This window comes from Symsagittifera roscoffensis, chromosome 6 (genome assembly GCF_963678635.1).
Source record: "Symsagittifera roscoffensis chromosome 6, txSymRosc1.1, whole genome shotgun sequence".
Lineage (NCBI taxonomy): Eukaryota > Metazoa > Xenacoelomorpha > Acoela > Convolutidae > Symsagittifera > Symsagittifera roscoffensis.
In genome coordinates this window covers 50491301-50511842 of record NC_087067.1, presented here as the reverse complement: position 1 = coordinate 50511842, position 20542 = coordinate 50491301, and the positions used below count along the sequence as shown (strand labels likewise).

At 40.7% G+C, this 20542-nt stretch overlaps 3 protein-coding genes across 12 annotated transcripts in view; 2 read left to right on the top strand and 1 right to left on the bottom strand.

The window, feature by feature from the left end:
• LOC134847973 (voltage-dependent anion-selective channel protein 2-like) overlaps window positions 1–20542 on the bottom strand; it is a 342992-nt gene that overhangs the window by 55706 nt on the left and 266744 nt on the right. The window lies entirely within an intron of this gene.
• LOC134847966 (sperm flagellar protein 2-like) overlaps window positions 1–20542 on the top strand; it is a 584566-nt gene that overhangs the window by 367073 nt on the left and 196951 nt on the right. The gene's annotated exons all lie outside the window — the stretch shown is intronic.
• The window catches only part of LOC134847991 (uncharacterized), a 30934-nt gene continuing 17660 nt past the window's right edge, over window positions 7269–20542 (top strand). Inside the window, exons 1-2 of the mRNA XM_063865318.1 lie at window positions 7269–7581; window positions 17949–18617. Of these exons, the coding sequence (XP_063721388.1) occupies window positions 7363–7581; window positions 17949–18617 (888 nt within the window). The 5' untranslated portion in view covers window positions 7269–7362. The remainder of the gene's footprint in view (window positions 7582–17948; window positions 18618–20542) is intronic.

Sequence of the window (20542 nt, the reverse complement as noted above, 5' to 3'; positions counted from 1 at the left end):
CAAGCTGAACTTGAAAAACACCAAGATCATATAAGACTAGATACTAAATTTCCCTTTCACGGAGCTCATGGAAGATTAACATATGATCTCCATGATAAAAATTGGATACCACACATTGGAATAAACAACCCCTCAAATTGTAAAGCAGATAGAAAAACTAAAGGCTACCAAGAAATAATGTTTTTGATTGGAAAATACAACTCAAAAAAGTACAACTAAAACGTGATTTTAAAGATGGCACTATAAATTATCAAGGAATCAGACTCCCTTGCAAAAACGACCAAGGATATGGCGATCCTACAAAACGCACACAAGCAACAATCGTTTGGTTCCCCGAAGACACCTGTACAACATTTCAAGTAGCAAAAATACATGCTAGAATGATGAAATTGAAGATGTAAAACCTGACCAAATTAGACATAGTAATTATAATTTTGGAAACAACCCTAATGTAGAGAATAAATGACCACGATTCCAAATATACCCAGAAACAGAACTTTCATGTAAATACAACAAACCACTTCGCAAAACAAAACATTCAGAAATTCTTGTCGAATACGAAAACGGTTTTGACATGAATACAGGAAAATTAATTATATATCCAATGACTACATCTCGCTCATACACTGATGAGAACTAATATGTCTCAGTCAAATTTCAAAAGAACACAGGAAGAACCAGTGGAAAATTAGAACCACAAGATACAGAAAGTACACGTTTACAAGAAATATCACTCATGAACAACACTTACTTTGGCGCAATCCACTATGACATACAAAAAGACATGAAATTAGGTTACACAATATGTGGAATCTTTCAAGAAATGGCTTTGACAGAACTTGAAACACTCCATCAATTATGCGAACTTGAACGCACACAAATTTTACAATCACTCGCACTAGCAGTACTAAAAATCCCTTATGCAGGATATTTATTGTCAGGAAACAGATCAAATTTTATTTACTACGAAGGAAACATAACATGGTATTACACCTGTACCAAAAAAGTATCACCTTTATATGTTTTTGAAGACAAAAGATGCTTTAAGAGAATCCCAATTTTCTACAAAAATAAATTACATTTTGTTGATACACTCTCCCGCAGAATTTATTTTTGGAATACAGCAGTCCGATGGGGATCAGAGAACAGCCACAAGGTAATACAATTAAACCCTGACGAAGATAAGTATAATTTTTTCACACCATACCTTAAACTCATGCAACCACTCAAAAAATTTGCACCAGAATGCATTAGAGCTATTGCCCGTCACCTCAAAATTGATCTACAATCAATCAGCATATAATATAAATCAGACAATCAACATCACATTCGATCGCAACAATTTAAAGAATTTCCTACAAAAATGGACACAATCCAACGACAATCCATAGATCAAAACCTACGCAAACCTGCAGAAACAGCAGGATTTTCAGACATATACGCACAAGACTATAGCGGATTTTTTAAAGATATAAAAGAATACATTTACTTAAATGTCGAAAAATACAGACCACAAGATATATCACCAATAAACATTTTAAATTTTGTATATTTGAAAAACGATATTCTTATCCTTCTAGGATGGCCTTACTACACTACATCTTAGAAAGAGTGACTATAATACACGCAATGTTTAATTTTCTTGGATTTCTTTTCTCACTCTTAAAAAGAGTCTAAGTAACATGCGCAAGAAACACACAATTAAATAAACAAGCAAGCGTAGCACGCATTCTTTTCGCAGGTTTTTTTTGGAATATTTTCAACACCAATCAATAAAATTCTTGGTTAAAAGAACACAATAACAAGTTATCAACAACACCAAACACGTATGACGAATCACGAAACAATACAAATATACAAATACAACGCCCACAGTGCCACAATTATAAAACCTTAACCATTACCACCCCTTATCATTAGTACCACGAAATTTTAGAAATTTTGCCCTATCAGACCTCATAACTTCGAGATCTAATTATCCACAAGCCCAAACCAACACATCATAACCCAACAACCCAACATAGACGACACATATGTACAAATTATAGAACAACCACACACCACTAATTTTTGTTCTCAGAACAACCATTTTTTTTAACCCATGATGAGCCACCAAATTGGATCCCTCCATCAATCAATTTCCCACCCAGCCAACCTTCAGAACAACTTCCCCGTCATCCCACTTTTGCTTTTCCCCCACCTCAATCACCTCATCTTAACACCTCACCCAGCATGGAACCAGATACTAATTCCAACCCAACAGTGTATAACACCAATTCATTAACTCCGATATCGAAACGCCCGACGAATTTGCAAACTCTGAAACCAGCCCACCTACATTTTCTCAACCATCCTTTCAACCTCTTCATTCCCAAAACAAAATTGAACCTCCTTCCCCTCCCTCTTCCATTCACATGTCACACCCACATATTCCCCTCTAACCAGCGAATCATCCGATAACAACGACCAAGATCACACACAATTATCACATGAACTTGATAACTTCATAACACTACAACAAAAATTGCAACACCCTCAAACACTAACTATTCACCAGCTTTCACGATCTTTAAAATCATCCAATCCATCAACCCCAACCCCTCTTCAACTTATACACCCTACCAAAATCCCACTTCCCCATCAACCCCATCCTCTAGTACCAACCGCGCTTATAGAACCTTTAAACGAAAATTCCCAAATACCCCATTCCCATCTAACCCAGGAACATCCACCTCATTTATACATCATCCACTTACACTAATACGAAAGAATTCCTACAAATATGCCAACCCTTTTTCCCCCAAAATACATACTTCCATTCCGACCCCAATGATGAAAGACCAAATTATGTAAACGAGCATGTCTTATACCCCTAACTCTCATGGACATATCATTACCACTTTACTAATCCATTAACATTACCACCATATTACACCCCTCATGATAATGAAGTATCCAGCACCATACTTTACCTTCTCACAACAGCACTAACCCCAGGCCAGCTCCGTAACCAAATTCACTGCACCTAAAGCTAATAATCACTCCATCGATTATTACGATCATAATATCATCGGAACACATGAAGACATTTGTCTACTTGGCGACCCATATACTAATCCTCAATTAACCGAAAATTTTTTCATAAAAACCTCATACACCTTCACCCTTAACATCTTAAACAAAAAATACGACAAAGTCATCTCTGCAGCACTACGTAATATTAATAATTATGAGTCAAACTTTAACAAATTCAACCATAATTCACTAACCTTTCATTTCCTCACACCAAAAGAACGTGATCTACACTGTTCACACGAAGTCATGTTACGAACTAAACAAACACATACGTACACTTATTATAAATTTAATCAAAATCATTACACTGACAAAACACCAGCACGACAACCTCACCATAGATTCCAAAACATTAACTCAAAATACACATCACCGTTTTTTCTTAACTTCACATATTGTAATAAAGAAACCAACCTACAAGGCACCCCTCGAAATTATGATTCCATCATCCAGATGTATAACTTCTGCCGACTAAACAAACTCCTAAACGTAGACGAATCCCGCCCAATGATTATTCCTCAAGAATTCCTTCAGCCCGTTGAAGTCTCAACCCTAGAACTCATATATAACACTCACTTTAACCACAAATTATATAAACTAATTCAAAGCACACCGTATGAACAATCACTAACACTGAAGAACGTAACATCATTAAAGCACTTAAATTACTTTGGCCACTTTTGCAAACTAAAAACATCATTCGTTTGTTAGCTAAACTGCTAACCTATCTGATATCTTTTCTTTTTCACTTTTTCTTTATTTTTTCTTTTTCTTTATCTTAGTCAATATTTTCTCTTTTTCTTTATAGGCACAATCATCAATCATCTACAAAACAAAAAGCAAAACAAAAAACAGAAACTCTTTTCAAATCATAAATTTCTATTAACCTATCCAATAATTGAAGCAAGAAAATTATCCCGTACAAGCAGTAAATTGATATATGAAGCCTTTTCCTCAAAGCAGTTTATATTCATAAATTGAAAATAATTTGATAATTTCCACCCCCAAATCAAGCAGTAGTAAAAGTAGTAAATTGATAAAAACTGGTTCATAAATTGCAAAAAGCAGTACTAATCTTTTCAAAAAACGCTTCTTTATATTCTCTCGCAAAAATATTCTATCCAAATTTGCATTGCTCGCCCACAAAGAACCGTTTAAAATAGTTAATTTGAGTTTCAACTTTCACTGATAACAACTCTAACAAGTATTAACACGTTTCAAACTTTCCTTTAACCCGGTTGGAAAGGAATTATATAATAATCCAAACTAACCAGCGCAAGCTTACTAAATACCATAAATCACAACTTAACAGCATGACTAAAAAGAAAACCCAGGGTTCCCAAACTGGACTAACACCAGCTTAGAACCGGATAATTTAATCTTTTAAAGACTAGTTTTAAGCCTGAACACTAAAGAAACACAATTTGATTTTTGCAGAAAAGACAAAACTAAGACAACAAAAGAAAAAGCTAGTACTGAAAAATGGCATGAAAGGTTGAACTAACACAGGAACCTCCAAAAAGAGAGCACGAAGTTATACCCTCACTTCTGATCTAACCCACCAGAAGAGGATGTCCTGAGCATGCTCTATAGCCGGCCTCACCCACAGTGCTACATCCACGCTTTGTGACACCCACGAAAATATTTTTGAGGAGAGTTACTCAAGTGTGAGTATTTCTTAAAATTAACCGAACTAAATAATAACGCTTTTGCGATTAAAACAATTACAAGATTATAACTAAGAAACATGATTAACAAAGGTTTGTATATGTAAATAATAATAATGCATTATATAGATTACAAACAGCCCAAAGACGAGCGGCACGAAACTTGACAACCCAATCACACTCCAAACTACGGAATGGCAAAGCCCACCTGACATGCTGCCTACAGTCACTACACTCAATGGATTTAGAGTACGACTTGGCATCACAGAAAAGGAAATCCATTGCAACAGAGCAATGGCCATCTCGATGTTCAAGTATACGTACAGATCCAATTCACCAGGCCTTGCAAACTCAAAATTCACGCCATTTCCAAACGAGATCGAAACACAGTTCTCTACCAAACAAGAACAAACGATCATAACAAACCATTTGGAAATCAGATTGACTTTGTTGGCGCTCACAGTCATTGTTGAATGACAAACTGATATCCAAGATTCCAGCTTCCTGGAGCTTCCTTCTCCAAGAACAGAACAAAAATGATGCTCATTTGATGAACATACAAATGAACATCATCCATCCTCCAGATGAATATAAAAGAACAAAAAACTAAAACTCTCTAAACCCCGGATGGGTGGAACCAGATCTAAACTAGTATTTATCATTGGTTATCATTATGATATTTTATCTCTATAAAATATTGAGTACTAACCAATCAAACTCCATCAAACCAACAACCTATTTATTTGTATAGTGTTGAAACTACTTGTAGTTTCAACACCAGAACAATTTGAATTAAACCTAGAATACAGTTGTTCTCATTCTGGAACTAACTCGCGTAAACCGGTGTACACTAGATCTATTGAGATTAAGAGATATAACAGTAAGTTTAAGATCGGTATTAGACTAAGAAGTTGCACGAATCTATCCGGCCGAAAATAAGATAGCGTGACGAGCAGACGGTGTACCCTATCTGAAATTACTCTATGAGTACAGTAATCTATAAATAACTCAATTGGAAATTACCGCAATTTTAAATTATTTGTAAAAAAGTCTCCATATCATGAATATCCCGGGGAGAAAACTAGTTACCGAGACTAAAAAGCTCAAGGCTTGGTTCTACATTTAATAGCGATGTTTAGAAGTCCTTTTTTGGTTCAACTAAGACAAGTTTCACCGGGGCCTTGCGAGTTTTCCTTACGCAACTTTTTTACGGATAAGTGCGCAATGCTATCAGTACCCAAAAAAACTTCGACAACCTTAATAAGGGACAGATGCTTCTAGAATCCACACAATTTCATTTTTTTCACAAGATATTCTCTTTGGTTCCACTTGGTCCGTGTGTTCAAGTTGGAGCGTACTCTTTGAGTAGTCGTATCGAAAAGCTGTTCAGTCGATCTTTTGTTTGTTTTCAGGATTCTTAGCTCAGGTTGCGTGTAGATTGTAGTATCAGGAGCTCAGAGGAATGTCCGTTCGTGCATGAATAGGATTGGAATCAGACGTAAAGGGTCGTTAATGTCGCAACGTACATGACTCAAGTGTTCTCGAATCAATAAGACCCTCGTATTCGAATACTAAAGATCTTCGCAAGATAGCCATGTTTCATAATAGCTAGATATTTCAAGATCGAAACGCTGGGAAAATATCCCAAATTGTCCAAATTTCTACTTTTGATCTCACTTAACTTCATTAAAAAAACACAGCTGAAATATTTTTTTTTAAATTTGAGCTGAGGACAACAATACCTTTCTGCTGATAAAAAGTTCCGGTGAAAAATGCTAGGCAAAAACTCGAAAGTTGTCTGAAGAAAAAAACCAACCCGATCAAAAATATTTCGTCATTTTCTTCGGACATTGTCGTAACAATTAAGAATGTGACAAAAAAATCTTAAACTACTCTCTTTCGGTCCTTTTTGCGGTTGTTCTAATGTAACATTTTTTTGGGTTCTTTGTAGTAGTTAGAACATAGTTGAACGATGCTCTAGGGAAAAAGAGAACGGCCTGAGGGCACGAAGTACCCGAGTGCGGCTCTTTTGCCCGAGACTATCTTCAACTATGTTCTAATTGCTGAAGAGTATGTTTTCGCTCTTTCTGAGGTAAAGATGACAGAAAATTGTGAAAGAGCCCGGAAAAGTGCGCGAAACTATGCAAATGATTTCTTTTTTCTTTCATGCGTTGTAATATTTCATTTTTCATTCGTGCCTTGTCGTGAAAGAACATGCGTGAAGAAGCGAAAACATACTCTTCTTCTTCAAGGACTAATCGACGAAATGATATAGATACATGATCACATTTATAATTTCCAATATAGCTAAACAAAATCCTTCAGGATGTATACTGCAAATAAAAATGTACAAACATAGAGAGTGCGTTGATCTACCTTATTTTTATGATGACGTCAAGGAGTTTGATATTCGTCAAATGTTTCCAATCACAATAACTTCGCTCTTTCGACATTTTATTGTTTGCTCAATGCTAATGTCAGCTTTTTGACTTGACAATGGCAAACATAACATTCGAATTACTTTTTGCTGGAATTCTAACTTCGGATTAAACGAACTAAGTAATAAATAAAGTTATTTGAAAATGTTGCAATTGATTGAAAGTCTGAATAGCATTTGAAAATGAGCGATATTTTCGAGTGTTGCATCTGCCTGGAAACGCTAGAAAACCCAAAAGCCTTATTTTGCGGACATTCTTACTGCTCGTATCCAAAAGTTTGTCTGCAGGGAGTTTTGACCAGTCAAGCGAGACTCTGTTCAAAATGTCGTCGGCCGATTGATGGCTCCATCAGAGAAGACAATGATCTGTCAATCAACTTTGACTTGAAAGCCGCAATTGAGGTAAAAACTGTGAACACTTGAGGTAAAAACTGTGAAGACTTTTTCCCGGTGGTCAACTTTGTGATAAAAGCGAAATTTCGAAACAATAACTTATCACACATGATAGGTTTTTTTTGGTCAAACCGGGCTTTAGAAGTAACTGTTCTGCTATCTTTTCGGTAATTTAAGAGTTTTATCTTTTTTTCTTTGCCTTCTTTCTCAATTTTTTTTTTCATTAGCCCAAAAAGTGTGAATGGACCATCATCTGTGAATGGACCGTCCTGCTATCGACCATCATTTTTTCGTTTTTGTACCACAAGTGTCCTTAGATCTCAAAACCTTGAACGGAACCCCTGAAACTTCTAATTAGCGGGAAACAATGTTCCTCATTTTCCTCATTAGCGGGAAACAATCATTCTGACTGAGACATTGTTTGAGCAAATTTTTTTTTTGTTCAATTAGTAAAATAAAATAAATTTATGCTTGATTTATGCTACTAATTTGCTCAATTTGTATTTCGAATGTGCTCCGGCTGAACCATCTCGACTTTCAAAGTCGTCACATATTTCGAGCACCTCGGCATGTCTGTCTGCTTGCGGACGCCTCTTCCTGAGGGATTCGACCCCCTGCCGACCCAAAGGGTCCCCCCTTTGAAATTTTTAGGAAATCCATTTTTGGCCGACCGAACCTAAAATTTTTCTAAAGGCGCCTTGGGCGCCAATATATACTAATTTTCAGGGGGAGCGTGCACCAAAAAAATGGCTTTTTTTGAGCTGTTTTTTTTTAAATTTTGCCTAAAAAAAAGGTCGTCAAAATTCTCGAATATTTTTTGAAAATCCGCAACCCCCACCCCCCCCCCCCCCCCTCGAGAAAATGCTAGATCTGCCCCTGAGAAAAACTACAGACTACAGTGTTGCAGCGCAAATGTAAATGTGCGAGAGTATAAATGCATATAAAAGTAAATACATACAGGGACAGTAGCCAAGCGTATACATGGTGCGTCCCGGCGGGTTCGGCGCCGGTTCGAATCCCGACTAGGTCATTTCCTTTCTAGAACTCGAATGTGCACCGAATTTGATGGGATGCCCCGTAACCAGGTTCGGTCCCCCCCAAAACCCATTTTTAACCGTCTTTTCGCTCTAATTTGGTTCAGCCTTGGTTATGGCTGACCTTTAAAAAGAGCAATTTGTCTCAAGGACAAATACTGGCCATTTTTGCAGCTTGCTTTGAGTTATGCAGTTTATTGTGGCCGATGTTACCGATGATAAAGCTTGTTGAAAATTATAAATTATCGTTATATTTTCAAACTTCCGGAGTTATTTTGCCGAGAAAATACTCATTAATTAAAGTGTTTGAAAACCGATTTTATCACGAAGTGTGGAGATTGACGCGCACATTTTGGCGCCCCACAAGGGACCAGTTGGTCTATTTTTCACAATTTTGCCCCCTGATCCGGAAATGATTACTGAGGGGAATTGGCAAAGTTGACTGCAGTTTATTGTTGACAATTTCAGGGCACGATTTAGGGTAATATTTCGATTGTGCACTCAATAAATCCAACGATAAGGTGTTTTGAGAATCAGGAAAAGAGCTGGCAGCCAAGTCGGACTGTTCTTTATCGTCTAAAGCCGCACTCCTTGCTAACCCAATCTGGCATGACTGTCGGCTGCTATTTGGATCAACGCTTATTTGATCACATTCATTAGAAATATTATCTTGGAATAATTCAATGGCCGCCGATTCTATTTGGAACATGCGGCTGGAAATTGTCTTTGTGTAGTGGTGAAGCTTTTGTTGAGCGGCATCCCGATTGAACCGCGAAGTAAACGAAGTATTATTTGCCACAACCTATCCGGAGTTCCTGGAATTGAGGCCTACATACAGGTGCTGGGCAGCAGCCCTCAATCGTAGGCCTACAAACAGGTATTCTGACTGTCGAGTGCCCTGTCAGTTACGGACTTTTTGTGCAAGTTAGAGTAGTGATTGCCGAACAATTTCTCTGTGACAGACCGAAGGCTTGACAACCCAAAACCGGTGACCGCCCAATCTCCAAAACCGTCAAAAACTGTAAGACTCATCTAGTTTTTATAAATTTATTGTGCAATAAAATTACATACGGTGTTCTATTGTGTATCCCAACTCAAAGCAAGCTACAAGTGGTAATTTTTTCCAGATACCACAAATTTTTGGGTAATTGTGAACGGATTGAAAATCCAAAAAATTGGACCATAGACAAGAGGTACTGGACTAGTTTTTTGGATTGGTTTACGACTCGAACCTGCTGACCAAAGTTTTCCGAAAAATTTTGGGAAAAAAGTAAAAAAATTGCCAAAAATTCCTCAAAACGTCCCCATAAATCTGCGAAACTGTGCTGTAACATGACACCAACCTTATAGTAAGTGGTCTGGTAGCGTAATATCAGGCAAATTAAGTTGAGTTTTTTCATCCTCAGGTTTTTTCCGCGTGTGTTGTTGGAACTTAACCAATTTGCCTGATCCCCCACCCACATTGGTGAAACTGAAAGCCAGTACGCTTCAAGTAATTCTAAGCCGTTTCAGCCCGTCCGATTATTGACTTCGTTGCGCGACACTAATGTTAAGTGGTCAGGTACTGTGATATTAAGTGAGTTAAGTTGAATTCTTTCATCCTCAGGTTTACTCCGTGTGCGTTGTTGGAGTTCAACCGACCTACTTAATTTCCCCGCCCCATTGGTTCAAGTGAATCTAAGCCGTTTCAGCTCGTCCGATTATTGACTTCGTTGCGCGACACTAATGTTAAGTGGCCAGGTACGGTGATAATAAGTGAGTTAAGTTGAATTCTTTCATCCTCAGGTTTACTCCGTGTGCGTTGTTGGAGTTCAACCGACCTACTTAATTTCCCCACCCCATTGGTACTTTAGCGTAACGTAGCCGTCGCATAGGTCTCTTGAGTGTATGGTATTCATTCTAGGAGCTAGTTCTCTAGATCACGCGCTCCGTACACTATCCGCGCCGTCTCAAAAGCGCGTGAAAGAGACTTGTTTCACAAAGCCCGGTTTAAGCTTGGACTTTAACGCCAGGTAAAAGTATTTGTGGATTTACTTGAGTGAAAATACAGTTTTTCTGAGAGTCGTTTATTTCTGAAATTATTAAGCATGGAAGTTAAGTTTCAGAAGAAAATTAAGAAGTTGTTTGAGAAACGTAGCAATCTCGAAAACGAACTTTATAAATGCCATGAAATAATTTTAGAATACATAGAGAGTCAGAGTCGTTGCTCAAAAATTGATACTTATATTGAAAAATGTAGGAACTATATAGAACAAGCGGTCGAGATAAATACTGAGTTGATTGATATGGCTGCAAAAAGTGCCAATCCCGACGAATTGATACCGGCACAGGATATGTGGCTTCATAAGTTGACTCAAAGCAACGATAAAGTTCTGCAGGAAGCTATCACATATAAAACAAGTTTTGAGGCAGTAACAGAGCCGGACAAAATAGATAGCAGCTCAAAAGTTTCTCATCATTCTGAAAAAAGTGAAAAACCCCGGTCGCATAAAACAGATACCCGCTCTAAGTTGTCGCACCGAAGCAGCCGACATCAGCAATCAGGTTCTCAGAAATCTAGTTATACCGCCGCTCCGTCGAAAACACTTTCTGAGAAAAAACGCGACTTAATGATTTTAAAGAAACAACAAGAGGAACTTGAGAGGCAGGCAAAGGTATCATTAAGACTGAAAGAGCAGCAAAACAAGATGAAACAATATGTTTTAGAACAACAAAGCAGTTTAGAGTTGGAAGAATTGGCTGAAGAACATAGGAAAAAACTGGCAGAAATTGAGTTGAAAGGGCTTGAGTTAGAAGATGAGTTGTCGGAAATCAGCGAGAATGCTGAGGAAAGTGGTTTAACTCGAATCTCTCCACAACTAACAATAGACGAAAAGGATCGTACGCGTCACTGGGTCGAATCTGTCGACCACAATCAGCCTGATGCTGTTGTAGTTCCCAATCAAGAGCAGCACGTTCGTTCAACAGCTCCTGAGGCAACTTATCCTGCATCAACAAATTACTTGGTCTCATCAAGTTTTACAGGAGTGAATAATGGCCAGGCAGCTTCTAGTGATCCGGGATTGTATTACAGTAACCACATTCACGGACAACAACATAATTTGTCGAATTTGGTTCGATCGCAGGTTTCCGTTAACAATCCAGTAGGGTTACAGCAGGTCATGCAACCTGTTTCCAATAATTTGCCTCAGCAAACTTTTTTGTCCACTCGTCCGGGGCTAGGCAATCCAAACACAGGTTCAGTAGTCCCGGTAACTTCTGAAAACTATTTTGCTCCGCCATCATCTGCAGAAGTTCCTTCTGGTGTAACACCGTTTGTTCCTGCATCAACAGCAGTTAATCATGTTTCTTTAAGTCATCACACTGCAGGATCAGTAGTAGCTGGCTACCAAGCACCTGTAGCCCCATCACAACAACATATGGGTGTTCCCGTTAGTAGTTATAACTTTTCAAGTGACCACTACAATCCTTATAGTAATTTGTGGAGACCAGCTGTTGCTACCCCTTTAATGTCAACTCAACAGCACTACGTTCCTTCGACAACTGTTTTTTCCGCAGTAACTCCGATTGTTCCTACGAATAATTTTGTTCCTTATACAAGTGGAGGGACTGTGTTCTTTGCGCAGCCTGAGAACTTTTCACAAGCTAATCAACCGTTCGTTCCTGATTGTCACGGTAACTCTTCGAATTACACAGAGCCAACTCCCGGTAATTCACCTGGTGCAGACGTCGAGCGTCCACTTTCGACACGAGAGTTGGTTAATATACTCATGCACAGCCGAAAAGATCATCTCCCTGAGTGGAAGCTGACCCAGTTCGATGGCAACCCACTTAATTGGCATGAGTGGTTTGGGCAATTCACATCGACGGTCGATTCAGCCATACTCAGTGACGATGAAAAGCTTACCTATCTGAAAACGCTTGTAGTGGGTAAAGCAAAATCCGCAATCGCTGAGTATAGCTATAGCGGAGTACTATATAAAGACGCATTAGCAACTCTTCAAAGAAAATTCGGGCAGCCGCATGCTGTAGTAGGGGCTCACCTAGATAAACTGAGTAATTTTCCGCCGCTGAAAATGCATAACTCGGAAAATGTAATTGGATTTTCCTCTGCAATTTCTGGACTTGTTGCCGTATTCAAGTCTCTGTCTTTTAACGACGACCTGAAAAGTGTTAACTTACTGAATCAGGCTGTGAGTAAGCTTCCCCCGAACCTTAAGGAGGCATGGTCGATGCAAACCGTAAGACGCCAATGGCATAGACCAACTCTGCTAGATTTCAATGAATGGCTCAAAGAAAAAGCGGAGGGTCATGAGAGGCTGAAAACGATCAATTCTAAGGGTAAGTCTGAAGAACCAGTTAAACAAAAAGTAGTTACAAAAGTGCTTGCAGGTAACACTAAGGTAAGTTCTAAGGATGAGAAAAGTAGAGAAAAGACAAGGTTTCCTCCATGCTCGCTATGCAAAGGGCAGCATGCACTCTGGAACTGTTCCGTGTTCAAAGAGAAAAACGCAACACAAAGGGCTAAATATGTAGCAGAACAAAAGCTCTGTTTTTCTTGTTTACAAGGCAACCATACCTTCCGAAAGTGCCAAAAAGCAAGAAAATGCCCAAAACAGGACTGTGAGAGCACTCACAATGTGCTTCTTCATGGAGCCGAGAAAGTTTTCCCGCCCAAAGAGGCCGACCGATCACCATCGACTCAAACTAAAACAAACACTACTTCTGCAAATAACGCAGCTTGTGTTAAACCTTGTGAGGGAACTGCAAAAGGTATTCTTCCCGTTGCGTTGGTAGATGTGTCCTCTGGTTCGGAAAATTCGAATGCACTAGCACTTTGTGACACCGGTTCCACTCATTCTTGGGTTTCCGCGGCACTCGTTGAACGTCTGAAATTAGTTGGCACGCCCGTAAATGTTACGACCGATGGTTTTAACTCAGCCAAGGTATCTAAAACTCAGCGAGTTCACTTGAAAGTTTCCGCAAAGCCCAATAAAAGTGAATTTTCGTTTTCGTTTGTCGCTTTCGTTAAGCACAACATGTATATAGGACCCGATGTTATAAACGTTTCCGAATTGCAGGTCAAATACCCGCAACTAGCCCCGTTAAAGACGACTGCGTATAATTACAAAGATATTGAGATAGTTATAGGACAGGACTTCTATCATGCGATAAGACCCCTCGAACATGTCTTCGGAGATGAACTTGACTCACCGTGCGCCGTCCGACTTCCGATAGGTTGGGTCATTAGTGGTCCGTCTCCTGATCGTTCGTCCTTAAATTCTTCTTCCTTTAACTGCGTTACGGACGATACTTCTCTGACCGACCAAATCAAAACTTGGTATGAGTTAGAGTCGTATGGTGCGTTCAAGCAAGTAGATGCCCGTTCCGCCGCAGACAAGCGTGCTTTGTCGATCCTAAAAACTGAAACCGTTCACGATGGTGAGCGTTACACTGTACCGATGCTGTGGAGTGATAATGATGTTAGCTTGCCTAACAATTATTATTCTTCATTAGCCCAATTAAAGTCGTTAGAGAAAAGATTAGATAAAGATCCGTTACTTCGCGAGAAGTATACCGAAACAATCAGAGAAGATATAAGTAAAGGATATGTCATAACCGTCAACCCGCACGATCCCAGCTCACGAGCCGAACGTGAGTGGTATCTTCCACACCATCCGGTTTTGAACCCGAACAAACCCGGCAAGGTGCGCCGTGTGCTCAATGGAGCATCCAAATTTCATGGCACTTCCTTAAATAGATCTCTCTTGGTTGGCCCGGATCTCCTTCAAAATCTAATTTTTGTACTGTTGAGGTTCCGTCAACACAAGTACGCCGTCTCAGCGGACATAGAAGGTATGTTCTTACAAGTTGGAGTACTTGCGCGAGATCAACCGTCTCTCCGTTTTTTGTGGCGGAAGGACCCCACTTCAAGTGTGGTGGTTCACCAATACACCCGTCATATTTTTGGCGCTCGTGATTCGCCAACTTGTGCGAATTTCGCGCTACAAAAAACTGCTTCTGATAATCAAACTGAATACCCCGAAGCCGCTTCAGCCGTTGTCCAGAAGTTTTACATGGACGACTATCTTGACTCGTTCGAAAATACCGCTGACGCTCTTAGCCTAAGTAAAGACTTAGTCGCAATGCTCAAATTAGGTGGGTTTAACCTGACAAAGTTTGTTAGCAATGTACCCGAAGTTACAACCACTCTTAATCCGGACAACCGTGAGTCCAACCCGTCAGTTAAGGATATTTGTAAGAGTCCAGACCAATCGTCGCATGTTCTTGGTCTCAGGTGGGATCATGTAAAAGATACCCTAGTAGTAAGTAGAGGTGTTGATCGACCACTAGATGAAGCAATTACTCAACGCACCGTGTTGAGTTTTGTTTCCTCAGTTTTTGATCCAATAGGACTGGTAGCTCCATATACTGTGAAAGCGCGCCTTTTACTAAAAGACATATGGAGAATCAGTGGTCAAAAGTGGGATGATGATCTCCCAGAGGAAATTAAACAACAATTTCTAGATTGGCACTCAGGACTTCCACTATTAGGTACTCTGACGATACCTCGTAGCTACTTTACCGAACCGTTCGACCGCTGTGAACTTCACACGTTCGGTGATAGTTCGCAGGACGTTTTTTGCGCCGTATCGTTTCTCCGAGCCCGACTTGCTAAATTGCAAAAGACTGAGTTAGCTTTTGTATTTGGGAAAGCCCGTGTAGCGCCTATGAAGATGCTCTCCATTCCCAAGTTAGAGCTTCAGGCTGCTCTGCTTGCGACTCGACTCAAAGAAGAGATTTTGAAAGCGCTTACTTTTAAAGTAAGCAATGTATTCATGTGGACTGATTCTACCACCGTTCTCCAGTGGCTTAACTCGTGCAACAAACTTCCTGTGTTTGTTGGAAACCGCACTGGTGAAATCTTGGAGTCCACCACCATTGATCAATGGAATCATGTACTCAGTGGTGATAACCCAGCTGATACCGGCACACGAGGGATTTCTTCCGAAGCCCTCAAGGATAGCAGCTGGGTTAGAGGCCCTAGTATATTGAGGACATGTGATTGGCCATTCAAGCCGAACACTGATGTCATCAAAAAGATCCAATTAAAAGGCCCACTCTGTGACATTGATACATGCCTTGAGACTGCATCTACGTTTGTTGTTGATGCTTCATCTGAGAAAGTGCCGTCGATCCGTCTGTTTAAAAATTGGGATAAATTCAGCTCAATTGTAAAGTACAAACGTGTTTTAGCATTTATGCTTCGTGTGCTACCATCGCATAAACACTTCCGTACAAAAACGCTGGAAATAACCGACCCGTCCGAGTTAGATATTGCCGAGCAGAAGCTCATTTATCTCGCTCAGTCCGAATCATTTCCTGCCGAAGTGAAAATACTTCAGTCCGATAAACTGATAACAAAGAAAAGTCGGATTGCTAAATATTCTCCGTTCATCGGCCCAGCTGGCATCCTGCGTTCAACTGGACGTATCAGCCGTCTTGTTGATACCGACTTTGATAGCAAACATCCAATAATACTGGATGGTCGACACCGAGTTGCTCATATGTTGATTAGGCATATGCACTTTCAACATGCACATCAGGGGTTGGATTACATGCGTGCTGTAGTTCAGTTGAAATACATTGTTCTGAAGTTGCGCTGGTTACTTGGGAACATCGAAAATACTTGCATAACATGCCGTAAGCGCAAAGCAAAAACAGTTGTGCCCATTATGTCTGACCTACCGATTGAAAGACTGGGTTACAAGCAGCCTCCTTTCTCCAACACAGGTGTTGATTACTTTGGCCCGTTTCAAGTGCCAATACGCCGAAGTACCGAAAAGAGATGGGATTTCCTATTTACCTGCCTCACGACTCGAGCAGTTCACATCGAGTTGGTTCCATCTCTCGATACTAGTTCCTGCGTCATGGGCGTAGAGCGATTTATTGCAAGGCGAGGTACCCCCAAAACCATTCTTTCTGACAATGGCACGAATTTTGTTGGTGCTCAAAAGGAGCTCCTATCCTGTGTCCAAAATTGGAACAAAGTCGCCCGGCCGTTTTCGTCCACAAAGGCGTTAAGTGGAAGTTTAACCCGCCCAGTGCCCCTCATCACGGCGGCGCCTGGGAGCGGTTAGTGAGAAGTGTTAAGCGAGTGTTGTACGACATATTAGGCAGCAGGAGATTAACTGAGGAAGTTCTAGGAACAACGCTCTGCCTAGTTGAACAATTACTTAACGCAAGACCGATCACTCCGGTCAGTTCCGATCCGCACGACCTAGAGGCACTCACCCCGAATCACTTCATTCTCGGTCACAGCGCAGCTAGCTTCCCGTCGTTAAGTTTCGAAGATAACTTTGATCATAAAAAGCGTTACGCCAGAGCACAATCGTACGCTAACGCAGTTTGGTCACGCTGGCTGCGTGAATATGTACCATCTCTCAACAAGAGAGCAAAGTGGCATAATGATTCGGATGTCACACTGAAAACCGGCGACTTGGTTTGGGTAGTCGAACCCGACAGCCCACGTGGGCATTACCCACTCGCCCGTATTGCTAAACTACACTACGGCAAAGACGGATGCGCGCGATCCGCCGATATCAAAACTGTTACGAGCGAGCTGACACGACCGACCGTAAAACTCGCACCTGTTCTTCCGTCTTTAGGGGCGGAGGATGTTGCAGCGCAAATGTAAATGTGCGAGAGTATAAATGCATATAAAAGTAAATACATACAGGGACAGTAGCCAAGCGTATACATGGTGCGTCCCGGCGGGTTCGGCGCCGGTTCGAATCCCGACTAGGTCATTTCCTTTCTAGAACTCGAATGTGCACCGAACTTGATGGGATGCCCCGTAACCAGGTTCGGTCCCCCCCAAAACCCATTTTTAACCGTCTTTTCGCTCTAATTTGGTTCAGCCTTGGTTATGGCTGACCTTTAAAAAGAGCAATTTGTCTCAAGGACAAATACTGGCCATTTTTGCAGCTTGCTTTGAGTTATGCAGTTTATTGTGGCCGATGTTACCGATGATAAAGCTTGTTGAAAATTATAAATTATCGTTATATTTTCAAACTTCCGGAGTTATTTTGCCGAGAAAATACTCATTAATTAAAGTGTTTGAAAACCGATTTTATCACGAAGTGTGGAGATTGACGCGCACATACAGTCTATCGTTGAATTTTGAGATAAAATTTTAGGCTTTTGTCTTTCCCCTTGTAGTTTTCTCTTAGTAGCTTTCCCATTGTAGCCTAGTAATAAAACTCTAGCCCTCCACACATTTTGATTCTATTATAATTGAGGGAGGGTAGCTTGGGGAAAATATGAGTTTTTTTGTTTCAGGCGACAAAAGCGAATCGAAATCACGCGGAAGTGCAAGAGATTCAAACACCTGAAAATGCATTATGTGCACTCCACAAAAAGCCACTCATAATGTTTTGCAAAAACATTGAGTGTTCGGCAGCAGTTTGTCAACTCTGTTGGAGTAAAGATCATATTGGGCATCAAATTGTCCCGCTTGAAATTGTTATGGACGAATTAGCTCAGAATATATTTTGTAAATGGGGAAAAATTGAAGAATATCAAACAAAGTTCAGAGCCTTAGTTGATAAATCTGTCAACGCCAATGAAGATGTTTTGTCGACACTTGAAAAAATAGACAAACTTGTGCTTTCGAAAACGGATCTGCCAGAAGCACAAAGTGTTCAGGAATTGGATTTGTTCAGGCAAAATACTTTCGAAGAGCTGAAAAAACAAAGAGAGATCGTTAAACGGGCTGAACAGAATGCTATTTCTGTCACGGAGGCGTTCAAGGAAGTTACTGATTGTTTGGACTTAGCGATGGACACTTTCCGTGAAGAGCAAGCTACGGGCAGTAGTTCCCGACAGTTAAGTTCACTGAATAATGATATAAGTGAAATATGCAGAAGTCTAAATGTTTCAGAGCGAGATAGTGTTGATTCTCATCCGTCTAGGATACGGGCTGAAACAGCGCGTGACCTAACTTTAGAAGCAAGTTTTGACTGAATAATCAAGAAAGAAATTGTGGAAGTATTTCTTTCCCGGGTCGAGATCCCGCTCAAAAACCGCTCAAGATTTGAGCGGTTTGAGCGGTTTTCCAGCAAGATTTGAGCGGTTTGAGCGGTTTGGGCGGTTTGGGCGGTTTTTTTGCAAAAACCGCTCAAACCGCTCAAATCTTGCTTAAAAAACCGCTCAAAAACCGCTCATTTCTTACGGTGATTTTTGAACGGTTTTTCAAGCAAGATTTCAGCGGTTTTTGAGCGGTTTTTGAGCGGTCTTCCCGACGTACCCCCTCAACGTATCCAACATCCAACAAATCTCCCACCCCCACCAACGTACCCCCCCCCCCCCCCCCGCCAACGTACTCCCTCCCCCCAACGTACCCCCAAAATGTAACTGAGTGAGAACATAGAGTGAGAACATATAAACCCTAATCTTGGTATCTTTTGGAAGTTGGCCATGACATTGTAGTGTTCGCGTCGTAACGTGGACCTGAACTCTTCATTGTAGTGTTCTCGTCGTAACGTGGGCCGGAGAAAATCAAATTGCTGCCTTTTAACCAGAATGTACAAGCAGCTACAAGCAGTTTTGATTACTTTGTCAGTAGAACAAATACAGCGAATATTAAACTTCCAGAAGATTGCGGGTTCGAATCCCTCAGTGGGCGACTCTTTATTATTAAATCTTGCGCGGTTTTTTTAGATAAACCGCTCAAAACCGTTCAAATCTTGCGCGGTTTTTGAGCGGTTTTTTTTTAGATAAACCGTTCAAAAACCGCTCAAACCGCTCATTTTGAAGCAAGATTTTGAGCGTAATTGTCTAAAAAAACCGCTCAAACCGCTCAAATCTTGCTTCAAATTAGGTGAAAAATCTCGACTCGGGTTCTAACCTCCGTATAGAAATAAGCTGTGTTTAACAAAACGACTGAGAAAAGATAACGTTTTAGTTTCTCTAGGACACGACATATCAACATTCTCTATAACGTTGACCTTGATCAGAAACTAGTTTACAGTCTCCACTACACTCCCCTTCGACTAAATCAAGAACATCGTAAAATCTAATAAGTTGCTGCACCAAGTATAATCAGTCCATAATCAGCTTACAGTTTAATGAAATAACACTTAAAGTTTCAAACTCCACTCGACCCTTTCCCCTCTCGGGTCGGCCCTCCGGTGGTAGTATGATTCGACAACAATAATCTTCTATAATTCAAAGGTTCTCCAGCTCCTCCAAAATCTGCTTCTGGTCCTCCTCAGTCATGCTGACAGCCGATATTTCCTCCGCTTTGTCCAAGTCATCGGTGAACCTTGCGCTGCTAGAATCTCCACTGATGTCAGCTTGTCCCGAAATCATCTGATCACTGTCCCCAGTTTCAATCTGGTCGGCGCCCAAGTCGCATGGTGTTGAACTGTCTATACCGATTGCCGGCTGTATAGCCGGCTGACTAATTACCGTCGATTCCCTTGTCCTACTACTGGTCCCAAGGTAATGTTCTCCAACGGCTAAAAAACTGACGGTTGATCTCCCTGTGTATCTTCTACAAGACTAGCTTTTGAAGGACGACTAGTGCCGTGACTGCTAATTCGGCGTGACGCAACTACTGCTACTCCCGATTCGGCCGCTAGTTTGTCAATAGTGCGGGGCTTACTTTATCGAGAGCCTCCCTCGTCCGCTGTATCACCGCTTGGATAACGTCGACCAGCTTTCCCAGCGCCGGATTCTCCCGACTGTTTCGAGTTCGGGCCTCCAAACCCTGATATAATTCTGGGATGAAAGTTCCATCCACGTTGTTGCCATAGGCGTCGACCATCGACGGTGAACCGTTTGAGTGCTTGACAATTCGACGCAATTTGTCGAGCACATCCACGAAGTGCCCCGACACATTTTCGCTTTGACCGGAAATATTGTTTTGAACA